Source organism: Rosa chinensis, chromosome 4 (assembly GCF_002994745.2).
Source record: "Rosa chinensis cultivar Old Blush chromosome 4, RchiOBHm-V2, whole genome shotgun sequence".
NCBI lineage: Eukaryota > Viridiplantae > Streptophyta > Magnoliopsida > Rosales > Rosaceae > Rosa > Rosa chinensis.
The window spans coordinates 14,694,011-14,714,111 of record NC_037091.1 but is presented as its reverse complement, the minus strand read 5'-3'; the positions used below and the strand labels follow the sequence as shown (position 1 = coordinate 14,714,111).

At 38.4% G+C, this 20,101-nt stretch overlaps 2 protein-coding genes across 2 annotated transcripts; both read right to left on the bottom strand.

Moving 5' to 3' along the window:
* Positions 1-210: 210 nt before the first annotated feature.
* LOC112198859 (proline-rich protein 2-like) lies at positions 211-1,599 on the bottom strand. The gene has a single exon (XM_024339957.1). It carries the CDS (start codon positions 1,597-1,599, stop codon positions 211-213), a length of 1,389 nt encoding a protein of 462 aa, XP_024195725.1.
* A 3,969-nt stretch (positions 1,600-5,568) lies between these two features.
* Positions 5,569-15,183, bottom strand: LOC112200027 (isoamylase 1, chloroplastic). Its single transcript, XM_024341022.2, has 18 exons — positions 14,642-15,183; positions 14,229-14,411; positions 13,948-14,040; positions 12,763-12,915; positions 12,189-12,280; positions 11,763-11,904; positions 11,569-11,676; positions 11,301-11,386; positions 10,695-10,766; positions 10,479-10,605; positions 9,592-9,678; positions 8,752-8,844; positions 8,210-8,368; positions 7,948-8,031; positions 7,341-7,421; positions 7,179-7,261; positions 6,980-7,097; positions 5,569-6,248 (listed from the first exon to the last, which is right to left on the bottom strand). The coding sequence occupies exons 1-18, from the start codon at positions 14,987-14,989 to the stop codon at positions 5,985-5,987; spliced, it is 2,373 nt and encodes a 790-aa protein (XP_024196790.1). The 5' UTR covers positions 14,990-15,183; the 3' UTR covers positions 5,569-5,984.
* Positions 15,184-20,101: the final 4,918 nt, after the last annotated feature.

Sequence of the window (20,101 nt, the reverse complement as noted above, 5' to 3'; positions counted from 1 at the left end):
TTTTTGATAAAAGTTATTGACTAGTACGTAACATATTTAAAAGTACTACATAACACAAACGTATACCTAAGGCAGATTAGCCTTTATTTTCATAAGAAAATGCCCTTTGAATGATCAATAGTACAATATCATATTGAAAACGATGTTTTCGCAAGATTATTTTAAAGATAGCGGAGGCGAATAAGATTACTGACTCAATGGTGGAGACTCTCAGGGATTAGGTCCCTTAGGTACACGCCTTGAGATATCAGCAAAATTGTATAAACTATTTGATGTCTTATACTCGAAATCTTTCAGTGGTGGAGGCTGCTGAGGATTCGGACCTTTAGGCACAAGCCTTAAGACATCATCATAGTTGGATGAACTATCAAATGCCTCATGCTCGAAATCCTTCACCGGTGGTGACTGTCGAGGGTTGGGACCCGTAGGCACACGCCTTAAGACATCCAACGGTGGAGACTCTCGAGGATTTGGGCCTAAAGGTTGCACACGCTTTAAGACATTCAGTGGTGGAGGCTGCTGAGGATTCGGACCTTTAGGCACAAGCCTTAAGACATCATCATAGTTGGATGAACTATCAAATGCCTCATGCTCGAAATCCTTCACTGGTGGTGACTGTCGAGGGTTGGGACCCGTAGGCACACGCCTTAAGACATCCAACGGTGGTGACTCTCGAGGATTCGGTCCTGAAGGCGGCACACGGTTTAAGACATTCAGTGGTGGAGGCTGCTGAGGATTCGGACCTTTCGGCACAAGCCTTAAGACATCATCATAGTTGGATGAACTATCAAATGCCTCATGCTCGAAATCCTTCACCGGTGGTGACTGTCGAGGGTTGGGACCCGTAGGCACACGCCTTAAGACATCCAACGGTGGAGACTCTCGAGGATTTGGGCCTAAAGGTTGCACACGGTTTAAGACATTCAGTGGTGGAGGCTGCTGAGGATTCGGACCTTTAGGCTCAAGCCTTAAGACATCATCATAGTTGGATGAACTATCAAATGCCTCATGCTCGAAATCCTTCACCGGTGGTGACTGTCGAGGGTTGGGACCCGTAGGCACACGCCTTAAGACATCCAACGGTGGTGACTCTCGAGGATTCAGTCCTGAAGGCGGCACACGGTTTAAGACATTCAGTGGTGGAGGCTGCTGAGGATTCGGACCTTTAGGCACAAGCCTTAAGACATCATCATAGTTGGATGAACTATCAAATGCCTCATGCCCGAAATCCTTCACCGGTGGTGACTGTCGAGGGTTGGGACCCGTAGGCACACGCCTTAAGACATCCAACGGTGGTGACTCTAGAGGATTCGGTCCTGAAGTCGGCACACGGTTTAAGACATTCAGTGGTGGAGGCTGCTGAGGATTTGGACCTTTGGGGACAAGCCTTAAGACATCAACATGGTTGGATGAACTATCAAAGGCCTCATGCTCGAACTCTTGCACCGGTGGTTCATCTCGAGGAGGACCCTTAGGCACAAGCCTTAAGACATCATCATAATTTGATGAACTATCAGAAAAAACATGGTCACCATTAACATAGGTGGATAGTAGGAGAAGACTGAATAAGACAAACAAGTAAGTCCCATAAAACTTCATTGTGTTGTTTGGATGGTGAATGCCTATTCTCAGCATAACTCAAGCAACTCTATTTATACTGGTTTTTATGTACAAAATGTGATTCTTAGAGAAACCATAAAATACTTTTTAAGTAATGTGGTTTTTATTGAGGGTATACTATCTTCCTTTTTATGGTATAGAATATTTAAAATTCACATTTATGTAAATATAATGATGCTTGGCATTTATAATTGGCTTATAAAAGTTTAATTTTTGTTGATAAATCGACTCTTTCATGTTCTTTCGGAATGAATCCTTAATTTGTGATGATCATTACCTAATAAATTTGGATGTGCTAATAACATCCAAGAGAAGTATATAACTTTATATGGCTAGTTATATATATTTTTTCTATGTTTTATGGTATATATTTATTTAATTGTGTCCGGTTCATAGGACTACATTCAAAATAAAGATAGTCTTCTTTTTTTGATACTTCATATCCAAAAGAGGTAAAATCGTCAAATGTATCTTAACTATCATGAAATGCACTTTTTGAAAGCTTAAAATTTTTAGGGAGTGTGTGGTACCCCTAAAAATTTTTAGCTTTCAAAAAGTGCATTTCATGATAGTTCAGGTACATTTGACGATTTTACCTCTTTTTGATATGAAGTATCAAAAAAAGAAGACTATCTTTATTTGAGAGCTTCTATTCATTCCTCCAAAATTGGTATTTGGATCTCTTTCTTTTTCTAAGTAATAGTTGACTTTGTCAACTCATGTCAAATTACCAATAAAGACATTAATAAGGAAAAGAAAAATCTTTTCTTATCTCTACGAACAGTAATAGTCTTCAATTTGAAGAAAACTTTCTCCTCCACTGTAAACCTTAAAATATATATCACCAAACCTTAAAATATATATCACTAATTTTGTGGGGGATGTTCTAGCCAATTTGGGCCACTCAGTTGATATTGCAAGCTAGAATCAGGGTCGTCCTCTTCATGCTCTCAATGCCTTTAATTTTGACTTTCAAGGAGTATGTTATATCGGGGGCTTTAGTTTATAATTTTCTTTTTCCATAAAAAAAAAAAAAAAAAAAAAAAAAGAGTTAATTTGTTGTCTCTGTGTTCATGTTTTATATTATGGGCCTAGGGCCTTTTGGATGGAACAGAAAGTGGACCAATGCAAGCCCAGAGGCCTATAACACAAACAAAATATATATAGTGGTCTGTTACTCGTTAGTCTTTGCTTGTTTCAGTCTGTGGGAGCTAAAGAAACAAAATGATTGGAAAATGCAGGGATGCATAGGAGATCTCGAGATATCAGACGAAGAAATGCCGCTGATCCCCACCCTCTTCCATCCCTCTGAACACTTCTTTTCAACTTTTTATACTAAAGGTTAACCCTCAGAAGAAGGGTAAAAATCACAAATAGTATCTGAACTATACCTCAATTTTATCGATGGTACCTGAACTTCAATTTTGATCATAACTAGTACCCGAACTTTTCGATTTCATTTTAAATGGTACTTAGAGCCACCTTAGGTCACTATTCCGACTAAAAAAGGCATGTGAGGCGATCATAATGATAATCTTTGGTGATTTCAAGTAGGGGTGGAACCAGGATTTAAACATTGGAGGGGTCCAAGACATAAATTAAAAAAAAAAAAAAAAAAAACCTACACCGAAATAAATTAATAATGATATTCAATATAATCCATAAGTAAACAATAAATTCGAAACAAATCGATAGATAACTCTGGTTTCAAAAATATCTGGTTTTTAATTAATATTACTGTTAGTGATTGTTTTATTAAACTTTCATATATATATATATATGAATTGATTATCACATGGATTTGGGAGGAGGGGGGATGTCCTCTTCATGAATGGAAGGTTTTTCTTAGATTGGTTAACAGCAATGCACATATAACTGATATTAACTGATATAAGTATATATCTGACAGTAAGGTTGGGGGGTTCGGACCCCGTCGGATCGAAACACAGTTCCGCCACTGATTTCAAGGGTTGCGATCATAATGATGATCTTTTTGGTAATAGGCTTTCCTTGAACTTTTATTTTTATTTTTTTAATTTGTTTTTGGATTTGGCTTTTTTGGCTGGAATAGTGACCGAAAGTGGTTCTAGGTACCATTTAAAATGAAATCGAAAAGTTCGGGTACTAGTTGTGATCAAAATTGAAGTTCAGGTACCATCGATAAAATAGAGGATAAGTTCATGTACCATTTGTGATAATAACCCTCAGAAGAAAGTATATTAATGTATTATGGTTTACATCCAAATATGAAAGTTAGAAATCCAAGCGAATGTGTTGGCCATTAAATGCGCAACCTGATTACAATCACATGGGATAAAAACGCATCTGGCATTTCTATTAACTTTCATGTCTTGAGACATCCACTCATAACACCAAATATGAGCCAAATTTCTAATATATTTTTGGGTCCTTGACCCAAAGCCCCAAAATGAGTAAAAATTATCCCACTTACCCCAGCAACAGATTTTTGTTCCCACTTACCCAATCTAAATCTAAATGACCAATTTGCCCTCAACTCAATTAAAGAATTACAACTACAGCCATTGTCCTCTCTCTCTGTCCAACTCGCCGGTTCTCTCTCCTCTCTCTCTCCAGCACGCCGGCAAAAAATACCTTTGGTTTTTCAACGCCGGCGAGATTCTCCAGAAAGATGTCGTCGGAGGCGAGGATGTGAGTGATGGTCGAGATCGACCTCCTCAGCGGTCCATAACGACCTCATCGGCGACGAAGGCTTCTTCCTCCCCTGGGTCCTTGGCCTCCGGTTTCTCTCTCTCTGTGCCGTCGAAGCTCCGAAGCTGGAGGATAAATCCGATTGGAACTCGCCCAACCCGGCCCGTCGTAGCGCAAACTCGTCGTTCTCGGTGGTTGAGGTCGACGAACACTGGAGATTGCTTTTGGTTGACTCAGCTTCATCGGCGACGAAATGGATTTCTGTCTCTGTTTCGGAGGAGTAGCATCTCCGGCTGATCTGCTGAGAATAAGTGAAGATGTGGCGGGGGTGGTGGTGGAGCTCCGACGGGGTCGATGGCGACATCAATCTCTCCCTCCCCGGCGAAAGTTCACCAGTGAGCACCTGAGGCGGTTTTCCGGTGAGATTGAGCACGGCTTCACAGAAGGGAGAAGGGTGCCCAAATCAATTTCATCATCTTCCCCGGCGACAAGCACCTCTAAACAACTCCCGGTCCTTCTTCTTCTTTTTTTTTTTTTTTTTTTTCTCTATTCTTCTTTTTGGCCTTTTAATGAGAAATTTTGATGATATAAAATGTAAATTATTGGAGTAACAAGCTACAAAATGGTGTTATGCCAAGGGAAATACAGGTCTATTGGGGGGCAATAGATGTCTATTGGGGACAATAGACGTTTTGAATTGACGTAATCTCCTCTTTTTTTCTTTAATCAAAGTTTTATTTGTGTAATTTTAGGAAAATTAGTTCCCATTTCGGTAATTGAAACGTCTATTGGGGGCAATACATGGCTGATAATCGTCTATTGGGGGCAATACATAGCTGATAGTCGTCTATTGGGGGGCAATACATGGTTGATAGTTGTCTATTGGAGGGCAGTAGACGTCTATTAAGGGGCAATAGGCGTCTATTGGGGGGCAATAGACGCCTATTGGGGGCAAAAAAAACTTTTCCGGTGAGATTTTCAGCAAATTCCGGTGGGCGGCGGCCGGTGACCGGATTCCGGCGGCCGGTGACCGGATTCCGGCGGCCGGTGACCGGATTCCGGCGGCCGGTGACGGGCTCCGGCGAAGTCTCCTATGGTTTCTCTCTCTTCCATTTTCTCTATCTCTCTCTCTAAGTAACAAAGAGGTGAGGGGTAAAATAGTATTAAAAAAAAATTAAAAACAAAAAAAAAATCTTAATGGGGTATTAGGGAAGACTCCCTTAGAGTGTATTGGGTAAGAGAGAATTAAAAAAACTTAATGGGGTAAGTGGGAAAGAATTCCTTAGAAATGGGGTAAATAGACAAAACCCCTATATTTATTCACAAAGTAAAATGAAGGAGAGTACAAACTGGAACATATATGGTGGAGGCAACTAGAATAAGGATGGATTGTAAGAAGAGTATACATTGTCTTGCTACTTGAGCTTCTACATGAGAATTTACAAGATGTGAACAAGATTTATTCATCTTTATTGTTCTAGAGTGCAGAACCTGAAGATGATTTCCGTTTCCCTTTTTCAACAATGGACTGACCTATTTCCATAAAATCTCTGTTACCTGCAACCCTATTATGTACCGCCTCTTTGTAATTTTATTCAGACTCCGAGTCAAAAATACAAAGACGCACTTATTCTTTTAGAGGGGGTGCAGTAATTTATTTTGAGGTGATATCAGACAGTGGCACCTGTGCTGAGCTAAGCATCTTCGACTGGAGCGAGCAATAGGATGATTGAAGAATAACTTAGCATCGGGTATAAATTGGCATCAAGAAAGTGAGCATACTGTTTAACTGCAATATCTCTTTGTGGGAGGCCACTAGATAGGAAGTCAAAGGGTGAAGACTTGCTAGTGTCTACCAAGGGTTCCCATCTGTATCCAGGCCTCTCTGGCAGTGAAATGTTCACGGGTAAATGACTGGCATTGAAGGCAATGTAGATCTCTCTCTTCACTGAGTCAACCTGGATTAACACGCACAGTCACAAACCAATTAGGACAGTAGCAAGTTTGTGAATATAAACCTCATTTTGTTATATAATGCACATACTGCTGTCAATTTTCTCAGACAGAGTGCATGTGAGGACAAACAAGTGTATCATCCAACCTAAGACATTGTGGGAATGACATGGTAAATTCTTTTGCAGGTTTAGTCAAGATTATAAGATGCTGATTTAGTTTTAATATCTGTTAAGAAAGTGAGCTTGAGAGAAGAGGGTGGATTTAGTTTGATGTGTAAAAGGAGGAGAGCAAGAGAAAGGAGAAGCATCATACAGAAAAGGGGAAAAATGAGCAAAGAAGAGAGAGATATGGGAAATGGCGATTTTATGATCTCGTTTTTGGCATTTGGGTTGTTTTTTATGAAAGTTTGAAGGAAACATAAAACCTTGATGGTTAGGTAGGGATTGACAAGTTCTTCAAAGGTGATCAATCCTACTTTTCCAAATTATTTTGTTGGTGCAAATTGACAGTTCAGTGAATAGGGTCAAATTTGGCCACTAAGCCTTCTTTAAGACATGCTTAAAACATAAGACAGAACAGGATCATCTTCAATCTCTATCTATTTCAATATCTATTAAAACTTGAATTTAAAATGCATTAGTCAGGTTTTTTTAATAAGGATTCTTTAAAATTGTGAGCCTAATCATGGAACCAATGACTCCAAAAACTTGGGAAGTGCGTCATGAAAGCATACCAGAGTAAAGGCCACAAAGCGGCTTGTTTTAGACCAGTCTGGCTGCCCAGGAGAAAGACCATGCCACTGCAGTCTCTCTGCTGTTGGGAAGTCATTCAAACCAAGTGACTCACATTCCCTGTAGAATTCACAATAAATGAGGAGATATAAAGGATCAATCAGAAAGCAAAACAACTGAAATAATGATATAGATACTCACTGGCGGAATTTGGTCATAAGACAGCAAAATCTGAAAAAATCTGATGAAGACTCTTCCTTCTTATCCCACCGGAAGTAATTAATCTGAGGAGCACAGCAATGACCATGAAATAAGAAGAAACGGTTGTGAAAGAAAGAGTTTTGACAGGGTCTAGAGAATTACATAATTATCATGGCAATATGTGTTGTTGTTCCCCCCTTTTGTATGACCATACTCATCACCCATATATATCATTGGAACACCCTGATAAAAGAGAAAGTATGAAGCCATGTCAGTACAATCTATGTACAAAGTTCCATGTGCACTAGTGTGGTTGTAAAAAATTCTTCATGATGTTACTTTAGTAGTTGGATTCTGTTCTTGAAATCCTGTTCAATTTAACAGGAGAGACTATAAAACACTAATAGTTAACCAACTTGACGCTATAGGATAGATCAAGTTTTCTTTTTCTCCTCTTTCCTTACACTGCTAACACACCAACTCTAATGATACTATTTTGGTGCCATGAACCCTATAGTTGCCCAAGCCCCTTCCCAGTTAACTGAGAATGTACGAAGACATTAAAAAAAAAAAAACGACTATATTTCACTTCAAAAAGTCACTTGTCAAATTTCTTTTGAGATCCAATAAATCAAAATCTGCAAAGACAATAAATAGAAACAGAGGTCCTTGCGGCCCAAATGGAGAGCGACGTATAAAAAGGAACTATATCAAACCTTACTCTAATAAAACATTAATAATAACAAGAACAGGACCAGTAGAGTCTTACTTGGGAAACCATGAGGCAGACAAAAAAATTCCGCATTTGTCGCTTCCTCAGTTTTTTCACTGAAATGCTTGTGAATTCTCCCTCCTAATTATCAAGTTCACAAAAGAATTATTACTTGTGTCTAGAAGTATCTACACATCTAATTGAATTTTCAATTAGATTCACAGTGCCTATACCTTTGATGATAATTACACACAGACTAACATCAGCATCAAATTGTCCTAAATCTAAGCATCAAAGAATATATCTTTAACACACTTACCTGTCCGCAGTTCCAGCTATTATTATGATTCTCTCCGTCATTGTTGTCTTCTCCGTTTGCCAGGTTATGTTTGTTGTTATAGGTTACTAAATCAGCTAAAGTAAAACCATCGTGTGCACAAATAAAATTGATACTGTTCCATGGTCTCCCTCCCCCTTCCTGAAACAAAGATATAATGATATTATAGAGGGTGAGCGACAGAGAGAGAAGAAGAATTTATGAGGCATATATCTGAGAACATGAGCAGATACAATTTCCTATACTCCAGTGCACTAAATTCAGGAGACATAAATTCTATATATATTCCAGCCAAGACTTCTCAAATATTAAATTCAGGATGCATAAATGTCAGCTTCAGATCCTAATCAGTCGTCTATCAATACTTCGCCAGAAGCTGGTCACCAGATTCTTGATTTGAACATTATGAAGATAAAAATGAAATGTTTTTAATAGAAGGAAAATGGGGCAGAGTCGGAGAGTGAAATTGACATAGCCGACCCCAACTGACTAGAACTAATAATAAGGTTTTCTGCTCGAACTACCTGGTACAAATTAGGGCTCCCACAAAGGCATTCGGCCAAAGCCCCAGAAAAGCCATCTGTACCCTTGATAAACTGCCGCACTGTGTCACGATACTGAAAGTTACAAGAATTAAAATTTACATCACAATAGCATATTATGGAAGAAACAACATACATAAATGAATCAAGCAGAGAGCACCATGGAGAACTGCTAGCAGGTTTCAGGACTGGGGAATAAGGTTATTACATCTGACAAGTGGAAGAGGCCTTAAAGTAAAGCGAAATTTCCCTTTTGAACATGTCAGTGCACTATTATATCGGGTACTAATTTGGAGAAGTAGATCACTGCAGAAGTGCAAGAGGCTAAAACCAATATATTGAATAATTAGGCATAATTATGATGATTAAAAGAAATTTACACACACACACATATATATGTATAACATTGATCGATTGTTTAAGAGCCACTTGGTGAAACTTAAACCAGGATATTAATAAAATATAGGTTTAGCATAAAGAAATAGTTAACAACCAAGTATACTAGATTACTAGAAGAGGTGATAAGAGGATAAACTATAAGAGATTCTATTTAATTGCTCAATCTGAACAAAAAAACTGCCACGGAAGTTGGTTTGAAATTGATAAACAAGCAATAACAAATTAGATTGGAAAAAGGCTCATGCTACAAATTAAGTTCCAACGTTTTAAGGCATAACCTTTACTTTCATTGCTTAGCTATCTCTATAATAGCTGGCAAAACTCCAGACATTTGGATATTGTGTGATTTATTCTGGCATTAATTCCTTATCTCCAATTGATTAATTGAGATGGTGAGTATAAAAGTGAAACGTATGAACAGACCTTCCCGTTCCATTCTGACCAAATACCCCAGTGAGGAAACATGCCAAGTTGGTACAGGCCTCCTGCATCCCAAGCTTCAGCTATCAGCTGTTTGGGAAATGGCAAAGAACGCCCAATCAGTAATCCTTCTAGCAGCTACACTAATAATAGTAATCACCAATAAGCTTTAGAAATGAACAAAAGCTAACTTCTTATGCAGGATTAGATAATTGAAAAGAGTAAGCTAAATTCTTCTGCAAAAATCACCATGGCTCAGCAAAATTCCAGAAACAGGAAGCAAAAGTGATGAATAGAGAATTTTTTCATGAAAAAATAAAAATAACTTTTATGAATAAAAAAGGGATTTTGCATGTAAGCACTGAGACAGAGAAAAATAAGATGTGAAAACAGCGCTTTCTTTGGGTGTTCCAGTTTGGCTAGCATTTTTTCTAGTCTGCTAGTCATCAGTCAGCAGAAAACTTTAACCAGATCTATAGATGTCTACCATCTATACCATATTATGCTTAACAAGAATAAAGAAATTATCAATGGAGGAAACAAGTGATCGAAATAACCAAGCCAAAATGATTAAAATGGATCTATACATGTCTACTATCTGGTATTTTGAAAAACTGGAGAGCAGAAGCTGATCAAAATAAACCAATCAGAGCATCAGTTCTAACAAATGGTCGCTTCTAAAGAAATATTTATATCGTTAGCCGACTATATCAACTACACTGTGTTTGTATAATAGACATATAAAAGTCAATGCAGCTTTAGAAAGTTTTTGGAGTGTGTAAATTTATTGTAACCTGACAGGCTACTTCCATTCTGCATGGCCCCTGGAACTTAAAAATATTGATAAAAATAATTACTAGTTGTATTTATGAAAGGTGTGAAGTTAGAACCTTCACTCCATGAAGTATTGGGTCATTACTAATCATGTCAATCAATGGAGGGCTAGCAAGAGGGGTTCCAGTTGTCAACAAGTCACCTTCTATCAGACTCCCGTATACATTAGTTGAATCCCAGAGACTGTGGACAAAGGAAAGGAAGATAAAGGACAGAAATAAACACCAATCTCCTGTTTTAACTAATTCTGAACTTCGCATCTAGCAGATAACCTGGTACCCCTGGTCATAATAGAAGCAAGATCAAAGCGGAACCCATCCACGTGCATCTCTGTTACCCAATATCTGTTGTGAAGAAAAGAAAAACAGTGACATTTTAACCTCGGACAATTGAATAAGATGATTGCCATAAAAACAAATAAATAGCTGAATAGTTAAAAAAAAAAAAAAAAAAAAAACACTGATAAATTATCCTTGTTATCTGGTAGCAACATCATTTAGGTTTAAGTTCAAAGACTAACAGATTCATGAGTAGTTTACACATGATCGTTACTTTTATACTAATGAGTATGAACTGCTCTTTTTATACTTCTTTTCTTTCTACACTTGCGATTATTCACACATATGTAGATCTCCAAGGTTACAAATTATTTATGCCAATAGTGAAAGTTGTTTATGCCTGCATAACCAAAGTAATACATGCAACATACTTGATGAAGCTTGACCACCAATAAGGTATTGGTTGGGTGACTTGGGTCACAGATTATCATGTGGAACTATATATAGAAATCTCAGCCAATATCAAATTCACTACAGCATGTACTCTAGAGATGGGATTCTCGGACAGAAATTTAGATTGGAAGTTTGGGCCATGTCTACCTCAAGCAATCTACTATGAATTGTCGCACAACAGGATGGTTGCAATTGAATGTGTTACCACACCCTGAATAATTATAAAACTCTCCCTGCAAAGGGAAAAAAAAAAAGGACAGGGTTCAGTTTGCATATATGTACAAAGACAATTGAACCAGATAAGATCAAACAGGAAAGGTTATATAGAATCTTTAACAATTCACAACTTAAACTGCACTCTTCTCATCTTTTCTTCAAATTTAGTGAAATAGTGAAATATAGTTCAGAGCTATACCTTAGGGGCGAGCATGTAATAGACACTGTTGTCAGCACCTCTAAAAGACAAAATGGGACCATTTTCATTCCCTTCAGCTGTGTGATTGAAAACAACATCCATGATCACCTGGTTTAATAAAACTGATTTTGAAAATCTTGAAGACAGAATATAGCAATAAAGAATTTTGGAATCATAGTAGTATTAGCTGTCACCTCAATTCCACGTCTATGTGCTTCTTTAACAAGAAACTTGACTTCATTTATTGCATCACGGCCACAATTACGTGTGCCAGCGGATGAATATCTTATCATTGGTGAAAAGTAACTGACAGTTGAATATCCCCAAAAATTTACCCTGGGAACAAATGAAAACAAGTTTATACAAGATGCTGGAATGTTGTGTTGCAGTTTATAAGATATTAAAATACTGAAAAAGTTGGTCTGCAATTTGGACTGCTTTATAGCAGAGTACCTGTACGGTTTTTCTTAAAATCACCAATGGGATTATTCTACTCTAGGAAGTTAAGTTCTATGGGATCTGAGCTATTAGCTTTCTTTTAATTTTGTACGAAGATTCTCTATTATTCATAAAAAGGAAAGGAAAGAAAACTATGTAGATAGGAGGTAAAAGTATAGTACTTGTAGTCACCCAAGACAGAATTGTAGCCAAAGTACTCCAGTTCATTGAACTCATGACATGGCATTAACTCTATACAGTTGATCCCAAGTTCCTGCAAGATGAACAGAACCTAATAAGAACATCCAGAAACTAACATGCATGACCATGTTAGTTTTTTATCATCGCAGTAAACTGTTCACGGTGGTAATATATTTGACTCTTAAAACAACCGTTGTGCCTATTACTCCTCTTATCCTCGTATACATGAAATGGTGGTTTCTCTTTACTTTGGGATACTGCACTAAAAAGTTATTAAAGGGCTTCCACGGTGTAAACTTTAGCACGTCTATAAAAAATAGAATATTTTATGTTCTGTGAATTCTAACACGAATGTACAAATATTTGTTTGTTCGGTGCATGCTTCAGAAGACAAAGTTTATATTCATTAAAAGTAGAACATTTATCATTCATATGTCCAATTGTCTTCCAATGCACTATGCTTGCACATGCAGAATTGTTGTAAAAATATAATCTGGAAATTATACCATCTCAAGGAAGGAGGGCATTTTTCTCTTCAAGATCTCGGAAGAGTACCTTTAAGTGATCAAGCTTCTCCACCAAACCACAGTATGTACCAGGCAATTCAGTCATGCTCGATTCATGCCTTGTAAAACCTCGCACATGCATTTCATATATGATAAGATCTTTTTGTGGATACTTCAGAGGTAAATCTCCTTCCCAGTTGAACTGAAATCAAATGGAAGAGTGTTGGAAAGATATTCCAAATCATAGAAAATGTGATTAATTGCCAAACTTCTCTGTTGTTTAAGAACTAAGCTCTTGAGCTGAGTTTCCTGTAAATATTACAGTGGGATGAAAATTCAAGTTATAGATTTATATCGAATAAATTTCTTTAAAAATAAAAATAAAAATAAAAAAAGGAAGAAGAGGGGAAACAATCACAGGACAGTTATATGGTTACTTTCAATATAATTCCCGGGAATAATAACTTACGTGTTTTAACTGAAAAAATACATCAAATGACTCTTACAAGGAGAGGAATCTCACAAAGGTCAGCAAGGTAAGAATGCAATTTACATTTATTTAACAAATTGTATTCCCATCGTAACCCCTACCCAGAGAAACAAAACAACATTGATCCAGATTACTAGAAATATCCTTAGAAGTTAAAGGAGCCAAGAATGAATAAACCTCTCATAAACTAGCACCACCTAATGTGCAAACCCCAGAAATTAAACTCGAATCTATTAATGCTCGTAAATGTAATGTATCTTGAACAGAGCATTACCAGGCATTGAAAGTCTATGTTAACATGCCCCGTAATAGTCAAATTTTCGAACTTCTTTACTCTAAGCAACGAGATTTGATTCACATTTTAGATTGTTGCAAGTGCACACAGTTTGAATCATGATGATAAGTAAGACTTTAGGGAAGAAGAGAAGGATCAAATAAAATAAAAGGAGAAAGTTCAGAGTCAAAGAGATGCTTCTTGAGTCATTTTGTACCATCTACTACAGAAGTTATAATGGAGTGAACTAGAAAATATTACTTCATAAAAAAGTAAAGATATTTATGCATTATAAGGAACATGTTTTATATACAGTGGAGTACTGAGACAGAAATATCACAATTAGAGTTATTATTTAGTAGTGATGCAGATGGTGTCAATGTTGGTCATGTATGTGTTACAATATAATTAAGTAAACATATTTACTTACAAACAGAATTGTTTGGTAAACAATTGTATGAATAAAGTACCTTATCATCAAAAGAAGGTACCGTGCAGGCCATTTGAGGCCAGCAATTACCATCAGGACCTAGACTCCCAAATTCACCTCGGCGTATAACTGCCTAGACAAAATTTAGAAAAACAATAACAAATGAGTACTTCCACACAAGTTAATAAGTTCCATGCATGAATCATACGACTAATTCATAAAAAGCAAAAAAAATTCGTACTCATGAAGTATAACAGAAGAAAAAACCAGTCAAGAAAAATGAAATAGTAAATAAAAGATTCAGTGATTGAGATCAATCACCTTTGCATAAGGATCCAATACAATCTTTGACGAATCATAGTAGTGTCCCTCTTGCGGAGAAAACTTGCCGTCGAATTTGTATCCATACAGGATATCTTTGACATCTCCAGTTAGAAATACATGCCACACATTACCAGTCTTATTGTTCACAGGATCAAGAGGGATCTGCTCAGTAACTTTATCCTGCATCTCAAATGAATACCATTGACTAATCACGTTAAAGAAACTCAAGAATCAAAAGCCAAGTGCAATGTTCAATTTTAAGTGCAAGATTCAAGACTAGCAAGGCAATTTGATAAATTCAAAAAAAAAAAATACAGCCACACTCCAACTCTCAGTGTTAGCAGTAGGTTTCTATAACACAAACTGCTACAGAGAAAATTGAGACTATTGAGGGAGCGAAAATGACAGACCTGCTCTAAATCGGCGAGAGTGATCAAACAGAGAGTGGCGGAAACGGCATTGCCGGCGTAGACAGCGAAGTTAACCCCACCGTCGCGGAGCGTGGCGCCAAAGGGAGTCGGATGACCTTCGGAGACCTGAAAACGACGCAGTTTCGGCCTCTCGGCCACCGCGGTATCCACCGCCGCGCCTCCGTCGCTTGCCTTCACCGCCGACGGAGCACCGCCTCTCCGAAGCCCTAGCATTCGCCAATTGAGACGGTTGGGGCTTCGGCTCCGGAGCCTTGCATTGGAAGCAAAGAGGCGGTGGTGGTGAGAGTGGAGTCTGGGAGCACTGGACCAAGTGGTTAGGTGCTCCATTGGTTCATGAATGGAGGATTCTGGAGAAGAGAGAGAGAGAGAGTGGGAGTGATTCTATCTCATCATCTGGAAAGAGAAGAGTGTGGGAATTCTTGTTGGAAATGGTTGAGAGATTTTGGAGCCATGTTTTTGGATTTTGATCAGTTAAATCTCGGTCCTCAGCTGCATTTTCGTTCGCGAATCGCAATATCTGGTGGGTCCCGCAGGTGTCTGTTTACCGTTTTAAACAATTTCATGACTGGGACTCCGACGGTTTTCGGCCCTCACACCAAAACCCACCGTACATTTGGAATCGAAAACCAACGGCATTTAATTCATGCTTCATGCCTTGATCTTGCTTTATCTTAGGGAGAAATTATTAGGTAGCATACGCTTGCCACGTAGCTGATAAATCTAGTGAATCATGTTTCTTTTTTTCTTTTTTTTATTAAAGAAGAACTTCATTAATAATGAACTGCTTACAACGAGTTTTAAGCGACATCTTTGAATCAGAAATTGCCTCTAGACTTCACACTGGAACTCTATACTGACTGACTCTAAACTTGCACTACAACTGTATGACAAAGACAAAAGCGCAGGAGCAGTGAATCCTTGACATATCATCTCTCGTCCAGCCGGTAAGAACTTCTAAAACTAGATAACTCACTCGTGTCGACACTAAACTCACCAACCAGAGTCCTCCTAACCAGCTTTGGATCGACCAAGCCAACACTCATTGTGACCTAAACTTGACCAAAAGGATTGCCGGATATTCAGACCTGGGACTAACGAAAGCACCATCACCACCCTATCATCAACACCATCCATCCACCACTGCTCCAAATCGCCATTGCCTTCGACCCGATCCCAGATAGGAAGGACCCACTAGAAGGCCAAGGATGATTGTCTATGCCATAGCCAGACATTTTCGCCATCGCTGCTGACCCAACTCCAGAACAAGAATGTCCCACTAGGAGGCCGAAGAGAAGATTGTCTCTGCCACAACCTGCAGTGGCTTATTTCTAACAAAGCCTTAAAATAAAACCAAACCCTAAAGCACTAGTAACAACCAAGCCCTAAAGGTAGAAACTTATTACCCCAACTAACAAAATAACCTAAAAACCATAAAAATAACATAATATGGGTCCAAGGCCAAAGGCCCGGCCCAATAAACACCAAACCCAGCCCGCAATTGAAAGCTGCAGATGCAGCACCTCCACCGTCGAGCAAGCCTGACTCTTGCCGTCCTACCACCAACTACAGCTCCGTCGCCCCCTATTTCGATCGCCGACCATCTCTCCTGCCCTCCATCATCCCTGTTACCGCAACAAGTAACGCAACCCCTCCAGACCCTCCCCCTCCTCAGAAAGGCGTCAAACAAACCAAATCGGATCAGAAAAATCAGATCTGATCTGCTCACAACCAATCCAAATCTTGCCGTCAACCACTCCTTACCATCAGATGACCACCCTACTCGCCGACCAAGCTTCGATCTAAGGCGGAGCGATCCCGACGTCACCATCCATCCCTCAAGCCGCTGCTGTCTTACCCCGACAAGGCCTGCAAGCACTCGGAACAGCAAAGCCACCACCGCACCGCCTTCAATCTGACTGGGCTTCATACAGTACCACTCAACTACATCATCATCCCATCCGGCCGCACTCGACGCACGCCGGCGAGGCCAGTAGCCTACACCCATGTCGCTGCGCAGCCGGACGAGAACAAGGAAAAACCTAGACAAAGTTTTCTAGGGTTAGGGCGCGTGGAGCGCGTTCTTTTTTCAATCAATTTGATAGACTTAATAGATATTAGTCTGATGAATCATGTTTCTTTGTTTTTTAATTGTATTCCGAAACTATTTATGTTAATTAAAATGAAATATTCAAAACACCTCTTATATAGACACTGATTGGCTGGGTGTACCGCCACGTGACACATATGCCCTATCTAAGAATCTCTCTATATTAAGCGCAGGTTAACCATCCTTAAGTTTTTGTACAATATTCAAATGCCTAGTTCTAAAAATGAAAAATAAAAGACAGATTCTGGAGAGGGAAATTATAGAATTTTCTCTTCTATTGAGTGGTCATTTTGAGAGTTGGTGGCATTTTCCGATCATTTCTCTCAACATAGGTGTTTGTGGCAGCTCTCTTTGTTGTTCACTTTTTTTTTTCCACTCTTTCTTTATTTATTTATGGGGCAGATTCTGCTCATTGGCGAATAAAGAGAGTGCAAGCTATGCAAAAACAGAGGAGATGCTCATGCCTTACTTTTAGTTTCTCATCAAGTGGAAGGAATTAAAAGCTAAAATTATCACGCCCCGATTTTCGGTCACAAATAATAATACAATATCAATCAATCACAAGTACTTTGGGCGTGAATGGTCCGGACATCAACACTAAATATCATAAAATTTTTCTTTAAACAAGGCAACCAACGATGTCCTGAACCCCCAATGTAAATACAAATTCGTTCTTTAGAGTCACATATCACATTACACAAAGTTTATGAATTAAGTTGAGTTAACAAAATAATAAGTAAACGCTCCTTATGAGCTTACCACAAAATCGAAGTCTAATAAAATCAAAGTACACAAAATTAGCTTCCAACTCCTACCATTGCGACCGCAAGACTTCAACTTCAGTCACGATGACTCTGACTTGCAGGATTAACCCCTACACCATTGAATAGTGCACCGGGTTGCAACAGACAGACCGAGTAAGCTTAAGAAAGCTTGTATGAATAAACTTGAAACAAGAAAATGAAAACACTTGCTTAAGTCATCTCAACCTAAACAAACGGTAAGCATATATCACAGCTACAACCTTTGGTTTCATAACCTTCCACATCATGCTTATATAAGTCAACTCGTGACTAAAACTAAATGCTCTGATTCTCAACCTAACATCCAATTACACAAATTTCAGTTAAACAAAACCACCTCAAATAATGTTTGGAAATCATTTTAACGCACAATGGCGAATTACAAAATCACACTTATTTGCTCTCGATCGGAAGCCTTTGTCATCCACGTGACATCAAAGGTGAAAATCAATGAATCACTTTCCGATCCTCTCCACAGAGAACAATCGTCACCACTATGATCCTTCAAATTATTTAAACCCTCAACAGTAATTCCAAGAAGAAAACAAGGCAATCCCAATCGAAAACAAAGGTAAATCAATTCATAGTAGCCCCTGCGTATAGTTTAGTTCAGGAGGTTACATGAAAATAATTAATTCAAATCATATTAATCCCTGCATATAGTTTTAGTTCAGGAGATCACATTAAGACAATCAATTCAAATCATAGTAATCATCACAAACTCCATACTCTCACATATGTAGGTAGCTCCAATCTTCACAGTTACCATCTCATTAGTTGTTAACTTAATAATTCTCCAAAAAAAAAAAAAAAGTTGTTAACTTAATAACAAACATACCTCCTTCATAGAGAATTCATCACAGCAACCCTGTCGATCGTTGTTAACTTAATAACGATTCAATCTCCTTTACAGAGCAATCATCACACTAATTTTACCGGTCATCACACAGATATTCTCACATCCTTGACACAATAATTGTAATACCCCGAAAATTCGTTATTATTTTCTGAGGATTTTCCGAAGTTGTTGGTATGAGTATGTAGTTCGAGGATGAGGTGGAAGTATTCAGACAATTATTCTCTCGAAATGCTTCGATTCAAGGGTTGACTTTTTATACGTTAAGACTCTGTGAAAACCTCCTTCACAAAAGTTGTAGAGCACGTCGATACGAGTACATGCATATGCGGAACGCGAAGATCGAAGTTCGTATGAAGAAGTTATGGTCATTGGAAAAGGCTTCTATTTTGGGATATATATATATATATATATAGGAAAAATTGGAAGAAAAATCAGAAAATATTTAGGTTTCCAAAAACGGAAACCCGAGCTCCTTTCTCTCTCTCTTCGCGGTAGAATTGAGCAGCCAAATTTCGGTGGTGATATCTTCCTTCTCCGGTCACCAATCGGAGTGCTACTTGTTCCATTCTCTTCGCCTTACTCCCCTCACCAAGTTAAAGGTAGGGGTCTATTATTGACCTGAGAGTTTGGGATTAAAGGTTAATTTATGATCATGTATCTACTCTTGGGACTGAACTAGTGTGACTGAAAAATAGAGGGTGTAGAATGTAATTTGGGAAGTGTAGATTTCACTCTCCCTCAATAAAATGTGTTTTGGGTTCTAATCTTCACCATCTCATCTACTTCCTCTTCAATCAATTTCTTTCATAGAGATTTTAATTAAATTCTGCAATAAAAACTCATTATGTCTTACAGATTTGCTCTGCTTTGATCCCTCATTTAGGAAACGCTTGAGATATTGGTGTCATTTCTTCATGTTTGGAAATATATGTTCTTTTCATCAAAAGTTACAACTCTAGTTTGATCTTCCCTTCGGAAGTGTAGTGCCATCGTAATAATCTAAGCATGTATGTTGAATTTGTGCCCAAAGCCCTTCCTTTGATTGGTTGTTACCCTTCACCATATTTTCTGAGACTTTGACATAAAAAATGGTAAGAACTTTATCTTCTTTTGGTCTTGGTGCGGAAAAATTCAATAGAAGATTTCCTCACCTACTTCATCTTACTGGAGCGGGAGTGAAGGCTTCACGATCAAAGAATTGATTTATGGTATTCGAAATTGGGTCTTATGTTTGATGAACCAAGCTTCCGAAAGAAAATGAGGCATCTGCAAAAGGTAATCCAATGTCTAAGTTAGTAATAGCTTGAGTTGTAGTAAGTGTGTATTTGAGTTGTAGTAAGTGTGTATGAGAGTTGATTGCTTACCTCGAAAAGTTCACTTTGCCCAGTATTTATAGGCGAGCTCAAATGAATATTTTGACTAGTGCGCGTAACTGGGTGCTTGGTTCGCAAGTCGTGTGAATGGATCCATAACGCCACTCTTATGATAACGTGAGAAAGTGTTTCCACTTACAACGGATTCAGATGAGCTGTTTAAGCCCATTGGACCGATTCCATCTCATCTGAATCCACCTCTAGAGGATTCTTATCCGAAGGGATTGCACCTCCAGAGGTTGCACCTCAATCGAATATCTCCTTGAGTAAATCTCTCCTCACTTAAATATTCCTCAA

Bases quoted from the DNA above. Each gene is read 5' to 3' on its own strand.
- LOC112198859 (XM_024339957.1), bottom strand. From the start codon at position 1,599: ATGAAGTTTTATGGGACTTACTTGTTTGTCTTATTCAGTCTTCTCCTA.
- LOC112200027 (XM_024341022.2), bottom strand. From the start codon at position 14,989: ATGGAGCACCTAACCACTTGGTCCAGTGCTCCCAGACTCCACTCTCAC. The intron at 12,281-12,762 runs GTACTCTTCCGA...TTCATCTTGCAG, and splicing joins AGAAGCTTGATCACTTAAAG to GAACTTGGGATCAACTGTAT. The intron at 9,679-10,478 runs GTTCTAACTTCA...TTTCCCAAACAG, and splicing joins CAATACTTCATGGAGTGAAG to CTGATAGCTGAAGCTTGGGA.